We start from the raw sequence: 15,376 nt of genomic DNA on the forward strand, positions 1-15,376 counted from the left end.
GGTGAGGTGTAGCCAGTAACTTGAAGATTTCCGTCAGGTTTATTCTGTGTTCTATGTACAACTATATGTAGGTCGCCTTTTTTGGTGGTACTGAAAAGGACCGATTGTAAGTGCTTTATGTGTCCCTAAAAGGGCCGGTTTTCGGGTGTTATCTGGCTATTTTCTTCTCTCGCCACTCGATCCTCGGTTCCGTGGTTGTATAGCGAATAGGCCCCCACTTTCGTAACGCCGGCGGAGTTCCTGGGGGAGTATAGCTCCGCTCGTCGGGAGGCGTTGATGTCTGTGCCGTTCTGCTGCTGTAGGTCGTCGTCGACTCCCAGTCGGAGAGATCGGATTGCGTTGACTGATCGGTGGTGAGATGGTAGTCACACTGCGTGGCTCGCTCTACGGTGTCGTGACTGCTTGACTGCGTTGCCTGGTCGGCTAGTGTAGGCTGACACTGGATAGCCCTGCGAACCCTGCTGATCCGCGAGGTCTGGGTAGCGGCATGTGCCCTCCGATGTACGGGAGGAGATGGCGGCAAAGGCGACAGCAACAGCGGTATCTGCCACGGCCCGTTCGGTGACGTGTGTCGTCTTATCCGGATGTCCCACGTAGTCAGTAGACTCCGTGTCGGCCTGGTAAGTCTAGGCGGTGATAGCTCCAGCGGGTATGGCTTCCACTCTCGGAGACTCCACTGGACTCGCTTGGTTGGCCTTGGCGGTGTCCAGGGTCGGTCTGGCCGCAGATATTGCCCAGGTGATGCTGGCGACGGCAATGGACGTGGATAGCCCCGGTTATTGTTCTCGTCGCTTTGCAGCGCGAAGAACTTTCGTAAATGTACAGTGGCTTATTACCCACTGAATTCGCGAGACTCTCAACTGCTTCAAAAAAGGCTGTTTCCCAAAAGTCGCCTGTGCAGCGAGAACTGCTCTCGATCGGCGCGGCGCGCGCTCTTATATACCCTATCGGAGGTATTTCACCATCGGGAGAGCGTAGCCGCGTAGCGGCGACACCGCGAACGTGCGCGTGTCGGGAGGAAGCGCTTTCGGGAAACTCCGGAGGGTTGTCGTGCCTCAGGTGCTTTCTCCGAGGCGCTTGTATATGTAAGTGGCGTTGATATGCCGCAGGGGCGCTCGTTATCACGTGGCGCCTGCGTGTGACGTTGAGACGCCACAGGATCCCCTTGGTTGTGGTGAGGCCCCTCTATTTGCAGCTCTGGAACCGAACTGGTGGTCGTGTTGTTCGTCCGGCCCTGGTTGTTCCCTCTGCTGCGGTCTTTGGTCCTTGGTGTGTTTTCTTCGCTTCCTGCATAGCTTCGGTCGTTTCCTCGTCAGCCATGATGTACGCCGGTTTTAGACGGTCTATGGATACGTTCGTCGCCTTTCCGTTGATGTGGATTTTGAAGGTTTTCTCGCCTCTGTTTAGTAGTACTCTGTATGGGCCGTCGTATGTGAATTGAAGTGCTCCTGTCGGAGCGTCGTGCCTTAGGAACACATGTGTTGTTGTGTTCATGTCCTTGAATACGAATGTGGCTGGCTGTCCATGGCGTTTGATTTTCGGTCGTAACGCCTGTGTTGCCTTTCGTAACTGCTCCACAAAGTCGTTCATGCTTGGTTTCAACGTCCCTTCTTGTTCTTGGAGAAACTGTCCGGGTAAGCGGATTGGTTCCCCGAAGACTAGCTCGGCTGTTGTGGTACCCAGGTCTTCCTTGTATGCTGCTCTTACGCCCATCAATATGGTTCCTAGAGTGTCTGTCCATGAATTTGTTTGATGACACTTGATGGCTGCCTTGAGTTGTCGGTGCAGTCTTTCCACCATGCCGTTTGCTGCTGGGTGATATGCGTTTGTGTGTATGTGCTTTGATCCAGTGAATTGCGCCAACTTATTGAAGAGGTCAGCTTCAAACTGCCTGCCTTGATCGGTAGTGATTCGTGCTGGTGTGCCGTATCGTGTGATCCATTGGTTGTACAAGTGCCTCGCTACTGTTTCGGCGGAGATGTCTGGTATGGGCATGGCTTCTGGCCACCTCGTAAATCTGTCTATGATCGTGAGGCAGTATTTGAATCCTCTGGATGGTGGCAATGGCCCGACGATATCCATGTGTATGTGTTGGAATCTCGCCGTAGGGCTCTTAATCGTTCCTATTGGTGCTGCGTTGTGCCGTGTTACCTTCGCTCTCTGGCATTGGATGCATGCTCTGGCCCAGTTGATGCAATCCTTGCGTATATGCGGCCATACGTATCGTTCTGCGACGAGCCTTGCTGATGCCTTTGTTCCTGGATGTGCTAAGTCATGCAGGGATTGAAATACCTGCTTTCGTAGTGACTTAGGCACGTATGGACGTGTTGCTGGCGTGGCTGTATCGCAATATATGCTTTTCGTGGTGCCGGGGATTTGTATCTTGCTCAGTCTTAGACTCTGCTCCGTTTGCGTTTGCAGTAGTGTTTGCAGCTCTTCCTCTCCTTCCTGAGTGGCTGCCATTTCTTCTATACTGACAGGTTTTTGTATTGCTTCGATTCTGGACAGCGTGTCTGCTACGACATTTTCTTTGCCTGCTACGTGTTGTATGTCGGTAGTGAATTGTCCAATGTATTCGAGGTGTCTCGCTTGCCGTGGAGAGCTGCGTAGTGGATCTTGGTTGAAAGCGTAGGTGATAGGCTTGTGATCCGTATACACCGTGAATCATCGTCCTTCGAGCATGTGTCTGAAGTGCTTAATGGTGATGTATACCGCTAGCAATTCTCGATCGTATGGGCTGTACTTTGTTTGCGCTTGGTTGAGTTTCTTGCTTAGAAACGCGAGTGGTTGCCAGCCCTCTTTGGTGCGCTGCTGGATTACTGCGCCGATCGCTACGTCCGACGCGTCTGTGGTTACTGCCAGTTCGGCCTCTGGGTCGGGATGTGCTAATAGTGTTGCTCGTGACAGACTGTTCTTACAATTATGGAACGCCTGCTCGAGTTCTGTCGTCCAGGCCACGGGACTTTTTCCTCTAGTCTTCGGGCCTTTTAAGACGTCGTTTAGCCTTGCCTGGTCTTGTGCTGCGCCTGGTATAAATCGTCTGTAGAAGTTTAACGTTCCCAGGAATTGTCGTAGTTGTTTGACAGTGGCTGGTTTAGGAAAGTTCCGGATGGCTTCCACTTTCTCCAGCAATGGTTTGGTGCCATGTTCTGTAACCAGGTATCCCAGGAATTTTACTTCTTTCTCTCCGAATACGCATTTGGCAGGGTTTATCCTTATTCCGTATGCGTTTAAACGGGTGAAAAGTTTCCGTAGATGAACCTCGTGTTCTTGTGGTGTGGCTGATGCTATGAGGATGTCGTCGATGTATGCATAGCAGAAATCTAATCCATGCAGAACTTCGTTTATGAATCGTTGGAATGTTTGGGCTGCGTTTCGTAACCCAAAAGGCATGTACAGGAACTCGTACAGCCCGAATGGCGTCGTGATGGCCGTCTTGGGTACATCTGCTGGGTGTACTGGTATCTGATTGTACGCCCGTACCAGGTCTATTGTTGTAAATATTTTTTTCTGATGTAGTGCTTGTGCGAAGTCCTCTATGTGTGGCACTGAGTAGCTGTCCGGTATTGTCCTTGCGTTTAGTTTGCGGTAGTCTCCGCACGGCCTCCATGTATCGCTCTTCTTCGGTACCATGTGGAGTGGTGCTGACCATGGGCTCTTAGATGGCTGAATTATCCCTTCTCGAAGCAGTAGGTCGAATTCTGCCTTTGCTGCTTGGAGTTTATCGGGTGCCAATCTTCGCGGACGGCATGCTTCCGGTTGTCCTGCTGCTGTTTTTATATAGTGCACGGTGTTGTGCGTTATTTGTGTCTGTGTTCTCTCTATCTGCGTAATATTCGGGTACTCCGATATTATGTGATGGTAGCTTGTTCCGTGGTGTACGGCTTTTATTGATTCCACCCTGCTGTCGGATGGCGCGCCAGTCGCCGAGAGTCCTGTTTTCCCGTCTATTAGCTTTTTCTTCCGTATGTCTGGTAGCAGGTGGTAATGAGACAGGAAGTCTGAGCCAATGATAGGTTGTGTGACCTCGGCTATGATAAAGCGCCACGGAAAATCTCTTCGTAGGCCGAAATTCGGCTTTATTGTCGTGTAGCCGTATGTGGTGATCTTCGACCCGTTTGCAGCATATAGCTCGCCTATAGTACGCCTCGGCCCTTCTCCTGCCTTCCATCATTGTGTGGGGGTAGACGCTGACGTCTGATCCGGTGTCTATCAGGTATTGTTGTCTTGTTGTCTTATCCGTTACGAAAAGGCGGCTGGATCCTGAGTTGGCGTCGCTGGCCGCCATTAGCGATCGCCCTCTTCGTTTTTTGTTTTGTATGTGCATGGATGTGTGCACTTCTTGGCCTCATCTCCAAAGCGTCGATGATAGAAGCATACGCCATCTTGTTTGGGCGTTTTGCTTCGTGACCTGCCTCTGGAGTAGCTTCTTTCTCGTCTTCTGCCTCTCTCCTGGCCCATCTGCTTCGCCATTTTGGTCATCTGGGTTGTTAAAGCGGCGACTTGCTTGGTCAGCGTTTCTATCTGCTGTTCCCAAGCGCTTGGGCTTGCCGTCGGCGTTGGATGTGACGATGTTGTCAGCACAAGTGCTCTGCTGTTGTTGATCTCGTGAATTCGATCTGCTTGTTCGGCTACGTCTGCTAGTTTGTCGCTTATGCGAGCTGCTAGGATCGCCTGCATGTGTTGTGGTAGGCGTCCCAGCCACAGAGTTCGTAGGAGATCGGATGACACCATTGAGCCCGCCAGGGTGTTTAGATGTCGGAGGAACTGCGATGGTTTGCGGTCGCCTATCTCCTCTCTCTCTAATAACTGGCGTATCTTTTGTTCTTGTGAGTCCGTCAATCGTAGGATGAGAGCTTTTTTCAGAGTCTCGTATTTGTTTTTGCTCGGCGGATGCGTAATAACATCCTTGATCTCTCTGGCTTGTGCTGGCTCGAGCCGTGAGAGGGTGTGTGTATACTTCATATCATCCTCTGTGATGCTTGCTAATGCAAATTGGCCTTCCAGCTGTGCGAACCATAGTTCCGGCTCCTCTGGCCAAAATGGCGGTACTCTTAGTGCCATCCGGCTGCTTCTCGGTTCGTCTTCATCCACGATTATTGTCCCGTTCTTATCTCTGTTTGCCATTGCGTTCGTTATTTTCTTCGCCGTCGGGGTCACCAATTTAGCGCTGTGTTATATTTTTGGCGCGTGTTTGTTTATTTGGCGGCACAATGGCTTCGCAGAGGAAAGGCGGTTCGCTGGTGAGGTGTAGCCAGTAACTTGAAGATTTCCGTCAGGTTTATTCTGTGTTCTATGTACAACTATATGTAGGTCGCCTTTTTTGGTGGTACTGAAAAGGACCGATTGTAAGTGCTTTATGTGTCCCTAAAAGGGCCGGTTTTCGGGTGTTATCTGGCTATTTTCTTCTCTCGCTACTCGATCCTCGGTTCCGTGGTTGTATAGCGAATAGGCCCCCACTTTCGTAACGCCGGCGGAGTTCCTGGGGGAGTATAGCTCCGCTCGTCGGAAGGCGTTGATGTCTGTGCCGTTCTGCTGCTGTAGGTCGTCGTCGACTCCCAGTCGGAGAGATCGGATTGCGTTGACTGATCGGTGGTGAGATGGTAGTCACACTGCGTGGCTCGCTCTACGGTGTCGTGACTGCTTGACTGCGTTGCCTGGTCGGCTAGTGTAGACTGACACTGGATAGCCCTGCGAACCCTGCTGATCCGCGAGGTCTGGGTAGCGGCATGTGCCCTCCGATGTACGGGAGGAGATGGCGGCAAAGGCGACAGCAACAGCGGTATCTGCCACGGCTCGTTCGGTGACGTGTGTCGTCTTATCCGGATGTCCCACGTAGTCAGTAGACTCCGTGTCGGCCTGGTAAGTCTAGCTGATAGCTCCAGCGGGTATGGCTTCCACTCTCGGAGACTCCACTGGACTCGCTTGGTTGGCCTTGGCGGTGTCCAGGGTCGGTCTGGCCGCAGATATTGCCCAGGTGATGCTGGCGACGGCAATGGACGTGGATAGCCCCGGTTATTGTTCTCGTCGCTTTGCAGCGCGAAGAACTTTCGTAAATGTACAGTGGCTTATTACCCACTGAATTCGCGAGACTCTCAACTGCTTCAAAAAAGGCTGTTTCCCAAAAGTCGCCTGTGCAGCGAGAACTGCTCTCGATCGGCGCGGCGCGCGCTCTTATATACCCTATCGGAGGTATTTCACCATCGGGAGAGCGTAGCCGCGTAGCGGCGACACCGCGAACGTGCGCGTGTCGGGAGGAAGCGCTTTCGGGAAACTCCGGAGGGTTGTCGTGCCTCAGGTGCTTTCTCCGAGGCGCTTGTATATGTATGTGGCGTTGATATGCCGCAGGGGCGCTCGTTATCACGTGGCGCCTGCGTGTGACGTTGAGACGCCACAATATGCATAAGTAGTAATACTATGAGAGTTCTAACCCAGGGGCAATGAGGGGGGGTGAGGGGCGAGGGGAACCCAGGGCGCGGGGAATGACGTCACGCGGGGAGGGGGAGGCGTCCGCGGGGAGGGGGAAGCGTCCGCGATTTTGGTACCGGGTCCGCGAGGGGTCCGCGGGGAGGGGGAGGCGTCCGCGGGGAGGGGGAAGCGTCCGCGATTTTGGTACCGGGTCCGCGAGGGGTCCGCGGGGAGGGGGAGGCGTCCGCGAGGTTAGGGTCCGCGAGGGGTCCGCGGGGAGGGGGAGGCGTCCGCGAGGTTAGGGTCCGCGAGGGGTCCGCGGGGAGGGGGAGGCGTCCGCGAGGGTAGGGTCCGCGAGGGGTCCGCGGGGAGGGGGAGGCGTCCGCGAGGTTAGGGTCCGCGAGGGGTCCGCGGGGAGGGGGAGGCGTCCGCGAGGTTAGGGTCCGCGAGGGGTCCGCGGGGAGAGAGGAATCCGTGAAAGACCGCATGAAGCTTTATGGGTGAGGGGTCTGCGGGGAGAGAGGAACGCGAAGGAGAGCGCGAGGCGCACGCGAGAGAGATGACGCAAGAGCGAGAGAGATAGCGCGAGATGACGAGAGGTAGCGAAAGGATGCGAAGGAGAGCGCGAGAGCTGATGCAGCGAAGGAGAGCACGAGAGGCGGACGCGAGAGAGACTTTTTTTTTTAATAATATTTATAGTAATTTTTAATTAATAATAAGATTTTAATAGGAGGAAGGGGAGAGGACTTATTCTAAAATAAATACATTTATTTAATATTTAAAATAATTTTTATTTTTAAAATGAGTATGTGTGTGCAATTATACAATTTTGTGTGTGTGAATTTAAAATTTAAAATATAATAATATAATATAAAAATATAATAATATAATATGAATATATAAGAAAAAATACAAATAATAAGATAAACAATATAAAATGTAAAATATAAAATGTAAAATATAATACAATAATTATAATATATAAAAATATAAAATATATAAAGCAGCGCGATGGTGGCTGCGAGGTGGTGTCGGCGGTGGCTGTGAGGCGAGGTGGATGCGGTTTCTACATAACAAAAAAAAAAGTTTTTTTTATTAATTTAATAATTTTTAAATTTTAGAGTAAATTAACATGAATAAAAACTGATACTTACAATGCATACACACCGGACACATGTTGCATAACATTATTTGGTGCAACGGACCACCACAATCGCAACACCATTTTTTTAACATTACACCGTACATATTTGTTAAATGTTCACGTACTGCGTGAATAGATGTAAACAATTCCGCTATTCTTACGAAACAATGTGTACACAGTTTGAGATCATGTCCAGGGGTATAATAATAATATATAGCACACATCTTTATAGTTTCATTCACTGTTAAAATTTCTGATGTGCTTAATACTTGCTGGGATGTTTCAGCGAAGTCTTCACTACATTCACTATTATAGTCTGAATCTATGAAGGGTTCTACATCTGACCCTTCATCTAATCCTTCTATATCACTATTATCAGATTCTTCCGCAATATCTATCATCTCCACCTCATTGTCAATGTTGTCGATTATAATTACATCTTCATCATCACTATCAATCATAATAACTTCTCTCTCCATTTTGTCACTTCTAATCTTTACACCTCAAATATCATAAACTTTATGATGAACATCGCGAAGACAGATCCGTTCTCGGTAGAAACAGTAGGCGGTGTATGACATAATAGCTTGAACGCTTACTCGGCACATAAGATAAGAAAACAGATGGTCCGAGACAAAGATTCCATGATGAGAATAAGCATATGAATAATATTTAAAATTGAAACCACCTTCGAACGTCAATAGAACCATGTTCGAACCACCTTCGAACCACTTTCGAACCATGTTCAAACATCGATCGAACGTCAATCAACCACGTTCGTACCTCGATCAACCACGTTCAAACATCGATCGAACGTCAATCAACCACGTTCGTACCTCGATCAACCACGTTCAAACATCGATCGAACATCAATCAACCACTTTCGAACCACGTTCGTACCTCGATCAACCACGTTCGAACATCAATCGAACGTCAATCAACCACTTTCGAACCACCTTCGAACCTCGATCAACCACGTTCGAACATCGATCGAACGTTAATCAACCACGTTCGAACATCGATCGACTATATTTAAAAAAATTATAACATAAGAATGCTGTCACATGATGAAATTAATACGAGCACGTGTGGACATATAATACTTGTATGCGTATGAGGAAAATGAGCGAACAAAGATAATATTATTTCAATATTAATTTATTCAAAAAAGGGTGTGGCGAATCAGTGTGATGATTTGACCACCAATTAAATATTTTAAATACATTTTCTAAAGCACAATTTTTTATATGTTTATCGCAACGTAGGCTATAGGTAGTATCTAAGTTGTTTAATGCAGGAATATCTTCACAGTTTGCATCCAAGGTCTCAATAATGAAACCGTTTCTCGCATCATCCATTATATTGGTCAACCATTCTCGCTTTTCATGGCCTTTTACGTACACAAGAGAGGATGTCTCTTCTTCTTCTTCTTGTATCATACCAGCGATAGCTATTGTAATCAAACGCTGAGCCATGCAGTATGGAACGCTTCCATCTTCCCATTGCAATCCATGATGATTTCGAGTCAACCATGAAGCTTGACGCCTCTCCGATTTTATGAGCACACCCCATGGTACGGGGCATGCGAAAAAATAATGTGAAACAACGAATCCTCTTCTCAGAATCGCCGCTTCCTTCACGATAAATCGTTTATTGAGAATAAATCCTTGCAGATCCACAAACGTCGGTACAACCATTTTGTTGCAAGAATGTTGGACGACTGATGCAGATTGTTAAAAATCTCAATCATTTATATTACATCGGAGGAGGGGATAATTGCTGATTATGTAATTTTACGAACTACGTTGGACAAAGGACAATATTCGACAACACGATCATGCAAGATGAGACAATATGCTGTAGTATTTGCCGGTACATCTTCCTTACATTCAAACTCTATTCTCACGTCCACGGTAGAATTTTTGACAGAATCATTTTGTCGCGAACAATCAATAACTGCGAGAGGACCGCAATGTAGAAATTTCGCGATAGTTAGTACATTCTCAATATCACACCCGTAATAAGATTTGCGAAAACGAGAGTACATATCAAACAAGAGTGCGAATCTATTTTTTTCAAAATCTAAATTTAAATCATCATAGGGATAAGATTCAGAGTTTAGGTACAGCTTTACGTTGGCTAATTTACAATGATCGAATACAGTAACATCTTTTGTCATAATATTTTTTCTACCAGTCTGCAGTGCAAAGATCACATATCGCGGCTTTTCCAGCTGAGAAGCAGTTTTCACAGTCCATGAATGCTTGGTTGTACTATGTAGCAGAGGAAATTCGTATAGATCCCAAGCGCGAAAACTCATGTTTAAGAATTGCCCGCTTTCCAATGCTCGTAGCAAGGACAGTTTATTAACCTCATTCAATAGTACATGAGGCATACGCCATTGTATCTTGAATAATTCAATAGCAGCTTCAGCAGGTCCATACAAACAATTGTTGTCGTTGCGCGAACGTATCAAAATTAATTCATGGCGAGCATTAATCACAACACGTTTATAATCTTCGCAAAATCCCAATAGCATGTTGAGCGGCACGCAAAAGTTGAACATACAAATTTCATTACATGACCCATTATGTGTCATATCCCATCCAGCATTCTTCAAGATTTTACTTCTCTCGGTTGTTAAAGAAACATAATTTTTCATCGTTGAAGTTATTCCAACGTTTCTGTTGCGATCAATCTCCACACCATTGAGTTCATATCGAATTTCATCAAACATGAACGCAACAATTATTTGTTAATATCATCGTTTCATTTGCATCTATTTTAGATGTTATCAACTTTCCCTCGACATACAAAAAGCTTTCGCACGGCAACGTGTACAAATCCTGGTGGTGTATAGGTATCCGTATCTCGTCGCTATGTCCAAGCGATGTGTTAGCATATGGATTGTATGTATGTGTCTCAACCTTGACGATACGATCATCAAAGACTGGTTCACCACCAATATTCAAAATATCAATCATCTTTTCGTACGATGAATCCCAATGATTTTAAAAATTCGCGATTCAATGCGCTGAGTTTCTTTTTAGTGTAACGAGATCTCTGATTATTGTCACTCACTGCCGCATTGCTCTCGCAAAAGTATTGTCCCTCGTAATGTCCCTCGTAAAATTATTATCTCTCACGTGCTCCGTATCATTTAGCACGAGCATCACACGCTAATTTTGTCGACGCCGTACGTGCAATCTTACAGTAACTTCCTCTCCTCGAAAATCCAACAATCGTCCTTCTTGATCAACAATGCGTATCGTTAGATCAGTAATGCTCCGTACGACGATCGGGAGATAAATGATCTGTGCAGGCGTTTCCGATATCTTATATCCTGGCGGCACGCTCGGTGAAAATTCATGTATCGTGTGTACGCGCTTGCCATTACTGTACGCACCAGTGGTGACGCTACATTCTATACGGATAATATTCACGCTAATAATATTTATAGGTAAATCCGAATCATACCATTTGTGAGGTTGCAATATACGATTCGATGAGAATCCCAACAACGATCCTATATTGTGTGGTTTATTAAAGTTTATTCTATAGATGCATTTGATTTCGCTCTTTAGAGTATTATGATTGGCGCGAAGCGCTATTACATCTTCATTCTGCTCTTTATTGGAAGGATATTGTGAAATTGCACGTCTCAGATACTCATCTATAGCATGTATTTCGTATGACGTGTACGTGTACTCAAAGTCACTGCAACAGCCAAAATATCAGTATCTGGAGAATTTGTTGACGTCGATCGATGAAATCGGCTATTTTACATTCTCCAATAACAGTGACGTCATTCCACCGAGCGAAGCATGTCCAAACTCGATTTTCGTTTTCGATGACGTGGCGTGTGACAAACAAAATACGATAAGAGAATACTTTTCAATGGGACGCCACTCGAACGTCGACTGCTTCTATCTCTGTCAGACATACGCAAGAATACCGAAACATCTTATACGCGACAACGCAAACCTGCTAATCTTGTTTAAACAGGACGGTACCAACTTGAAACATGTGTACAATGATCACGTGAATACTGACATGTCATACGAGGATTTCAGTGAATTATGTCGTACTTGTTGGCAGCAAAAGTATGGATTTCTAGTGATAGATAAGGATAGCTCGCTTACGAACGGCCGATACAGAAACGGATTTAACGTGTTCGCGATACCGCAAAACAATTAGTCGTTGCCGATGTTTCTGATGTGAGAGAGGTGAAACACGAGCGTTCGACACTCTACCGACATGCCTGAGAACGATAATATTCGCGAGCGTGAAAAGATAGCGAAGGAGATTGCGAAAACTAGTGAATCAATCCGCAAGAAACATCGCGCTTTGAAGACCGGTAAGATCGATGACGATATCGCGGTCAAGATCCATTTTAGACCTATTATTGAGCCGCTACAAAAGATTGTCGACAACTCGATCGCGGTGAAAAACGAGCCGGAAAGTACCGCAAAGATTAAAATCTTACCCATCAAGCGGTACAAGGAGGAGGAGGAGGAAGAGGAGGAAGAGGAGAAGGATGATGCGACACCGAAAAAGAGGAAACGATCAAACCCGAATCGCTCATCGACACAGCGTACATCGAATGCTTTACTGGATGAACCGATGATAAGCTCTACACCGTTCGCGACAACGAGAATCGTACAACCTATGATACCCGAAACACTCGCAAACGAAAATGTTTTCGAAACCTCGGGCAGCACGCTCGAAACATCGTTTGTTCGAAACACATTACAAACGCTGGAAGGTCAAGAAATGTTGCGAAAGCTTGGGACCACTGGGACAAGAGTACATGAGCACTCTCCTCGGTGGCGACAAAGAAAGGAAAATCGATCACGTGTACGGTCTATTTCGACAAGGATGAAATGCGTCTCGGTAACAAACGATTCGACATTGACAAATATGACTCTATAATTATAGATGAAGTGAGGTACATTGGTACACCAGGATTATACGAATTGATCTTCAAGAGAATTCCCGATGATGACATTTACACGGAGGATGATATGCGTAAATACAAGAGCATATTATTGGCGACGAACGCGCATAAACGCAATTATGACACACAAGGCCAATTACGAAGCAACAGGGGATACAAGTACAAACATATAATCGCACCATTGATATCGATTGAAAAGAAAAAATCTGGAAAGGGAGTATTCATGCCTCACGCGATGGCGCTAACCGACAATAAGATCGATTACATACACTGGGATGACCCCAACGAGCTAGTGGATCGGGTACGATTGCTGGACGCTTCGCGCCGAGCTGGCCACAACGCTCACGACAATGAGATCCTGTCGATCATCGAGGAACTTCGCGAAGCAGGCATTATTATAAATTGAATGGTGTCTCGACAAATCTAATCAGTCGATCAGCGTCACTCGTTTCGGGGAAAAAAAATGCCTATCAACATATTTGGATTATTCGAACCAAGAAATGATGCAACCGGCACAAGCGGTTCTTGAGATAGATTGGTGAAAAGTTACGTGCACGAAAACGCTCTGTGTCGTGTCGCTACAGACTATGACGCAAGGTCGCGGAAGATTCGTCGTGTAGCGCAACCTGAGGCTGACACCGATGCCGTCAACAAACTGTATGTGGAATCCTGCGTTAAAAGATTGATGAATCAACAGAAAGAATCAGATGAGAAGCTGACTTCGTTCGAGAAGGATGTGCGGGCAATACAGATTGTGATAAACGAACTTCAACGCGCGGCTAACGCTAACTCAGAAACGGCTATCAACCTGAATGAGCAGCAGTGAACGGGTTAGGAGCGGCTATCGAACGGTTATCGAACATCTACGAAGGGTTATCGAACGGCTACGAACAATTATCGAACAGCTACGAAGGATTATCGAACTGCTATCTAACTACAATGAGTGGTAGTGAACGGCCTAGCAACAGCTGCGAACGAGGCTATGAACGGCCTAGCAACAGCGAACGAGGCTACCAACAACTCAAGCAGGGCTGCGAACGAGGCTACGAACAAGTCTTTAAAGACTACATGCAAGGCTACAAACAACTCAAACAGGGCTGCGAACGGATCAGTAACGGCTACGAACGGATTAGAAACGACTGTGAACAAGGCAGCGAACGAATCAAGAACGATTTTCGAATGGGTCAAGAACGGAAGTAAACATTACAAGAACGGCTCAAGAACGGCTCAAGAACGGGTCAGGAACGGCTACGAACGGGTCAGGAACGGCTACGAACGGGTCAGGAACGGCTCAAGAACGGGTCAGGAACGGCTACGAACGGGTTAGGAACGGCTACGAACGGGTCAGGAACGGCTCAAGAACGGGTTAGGAACGGCTACGAACGGGTCAGGAACGGCTGAAGAACGGGTCAGGAACGGCTACCAACGGGTCAGGAACGGCTCAAGAAGGGGTCAGGAACGGCTACCAACGGCTCAAGAACGGGTCAGGAACGGCTCAAGAACGGGTCAGGAATGGCTACGAACGGCTATTGAAGAACGACAAACGAAAATGAATCATAAAACGAGCGACAAACGGCGATCGAGAAAAACCGACGAAGCGATGAAACAACATAGTTTGGAGAAACGGCAGTTGGTGAACGAACTGCACGCGCCGGCAAGGAAAAATTTTCCCCGAAGACACGTCATAGTGCGGGGATACGATGACCTGTGGCAAGCTGACATCGTCGAGATGCGTCCGTACTCTCGTTTCAACAGAGGTTACCACTACATACTCACCGTCATCGATGTGTTGAGCAAGTTCGCGTGGGCCATACCACTCAAGAGTAAAGCTGGAAGCGAGACGGCTGACGCTATCGCCGAGATAATTCGAGATAGCAAGAGATGCCCGAGAAACATGCAAACCGATATGGGGAAAGAATTTTATAACGCCGACGTGCAACGGCTTATACGGAAACATAACATCAATTACTATTCTACATATTCGGTATTGAAGGCATCGGTTGTGGAACGATTCAATCGCACGCTGAAGAACGACATGTGGAAGATGTTTACGCTGAACGGAACTTACATGTGGATCGACGCGTTGGCGGAACTCGTATCGGATTACAACGCGCGCAAGCATCGAACGATCGGCATGCGACCCGTCGACGTCACCCCCGCGATCGCTGATAAACTTTTAAAAACGGTATATAGTAACATAAAGATTGCCGCTCCGGCAAAGTTCAAAGTAGGTGACCCGGTACGCGTTAGCAAGTACAAGAAACTTTTTGAGAAGGGTTACACACCAAATTGGTCAACCGAAGTGTTTAAAATTGTTAAAGTGCAGCGTACTAATCCCGTAACCTATCTACTCGAAGACTATCGCAAAACATCTGTCGCTGGAGCGTTTTACGAGCACGAGTTGCATAGCGCGAATTATCCGGACGTATATCTCGTAGAGAAAGTACTGCACAGGAGGGGTGACGAGGTTTACGTAAAATGGCTGGGATTTGACAATTCGCACAACTCTTGGATACATAAGGACAATGCAATTTAATTCATACAAATTGTATTTATTAATTACTCAAAAATTAAAAAATATATAATGTGTACAACAAATAAAAGTATTTGAAATATTACAATATACATGAAATATGTGAAATACAAAATCTTTATTAATACATCCTTTCCGTTCCAATATATGAAATACATACACATATGTTACATAACATATCGCACATACATTATATTACATTATATTACATTATATTTTATATAGGGTATCTGATAATGTCCCCATGGTAATGTGTCGGTCGAATCAGGTATGATATATCGCTTATCGTCGTACGGACTTAGAGCAATTTTTGTCTCGCAGATGGTGTATACTT

General features: G+C 46.7%; 1 protein-coding gene across 1 annotated transcript; it reads right to left on the reverse strand.

The window, feature by feature from the left end:
* Positions 1 to 4,287: 4,287 nt before the first annotated feature.
* On the reverse strand, positions 4,288 to 5,127 carry LOC145946986 (uncharacterized). Its single transcript, XM_083056742.1, has one exon. The coding sequence runs from the start codon at positions 5,125 to 5,127 to the stop codon at positions 4,288 to 4,290; it is 840 nt and encodes a 279-aa protein (XP_082912868.1).
* Positions 5,128 to 15,376: the final 10,249 nt, after the last annotated feature.

The sequence above is a fragment of the Prenolepis imparis genome, unplaced genomic scaffold (assembly GCF_030444845.1).
Source record: "Prenolepis imparis isolate NDT839.2.m4 unplaced genomic scaffold, iyPreImpa1.0 SCAF_35, whole genome shotgun sequence".
NCBI lineage: Eukaryota > Metazoa > Arthropoda > Insecta > Hymenoptera > Formicidae > Prenolepis > Prenolepis imparis.

Excerpts from the sequence above, each read along its gene's own strand:
- LOC145946986 (XM_083056742.1), bottom strand. The coding sequence starts at position 5,127 with ATGGCAAACAGAGATAAGAACGGGACAATAATCGTGGATGAAGACGAA.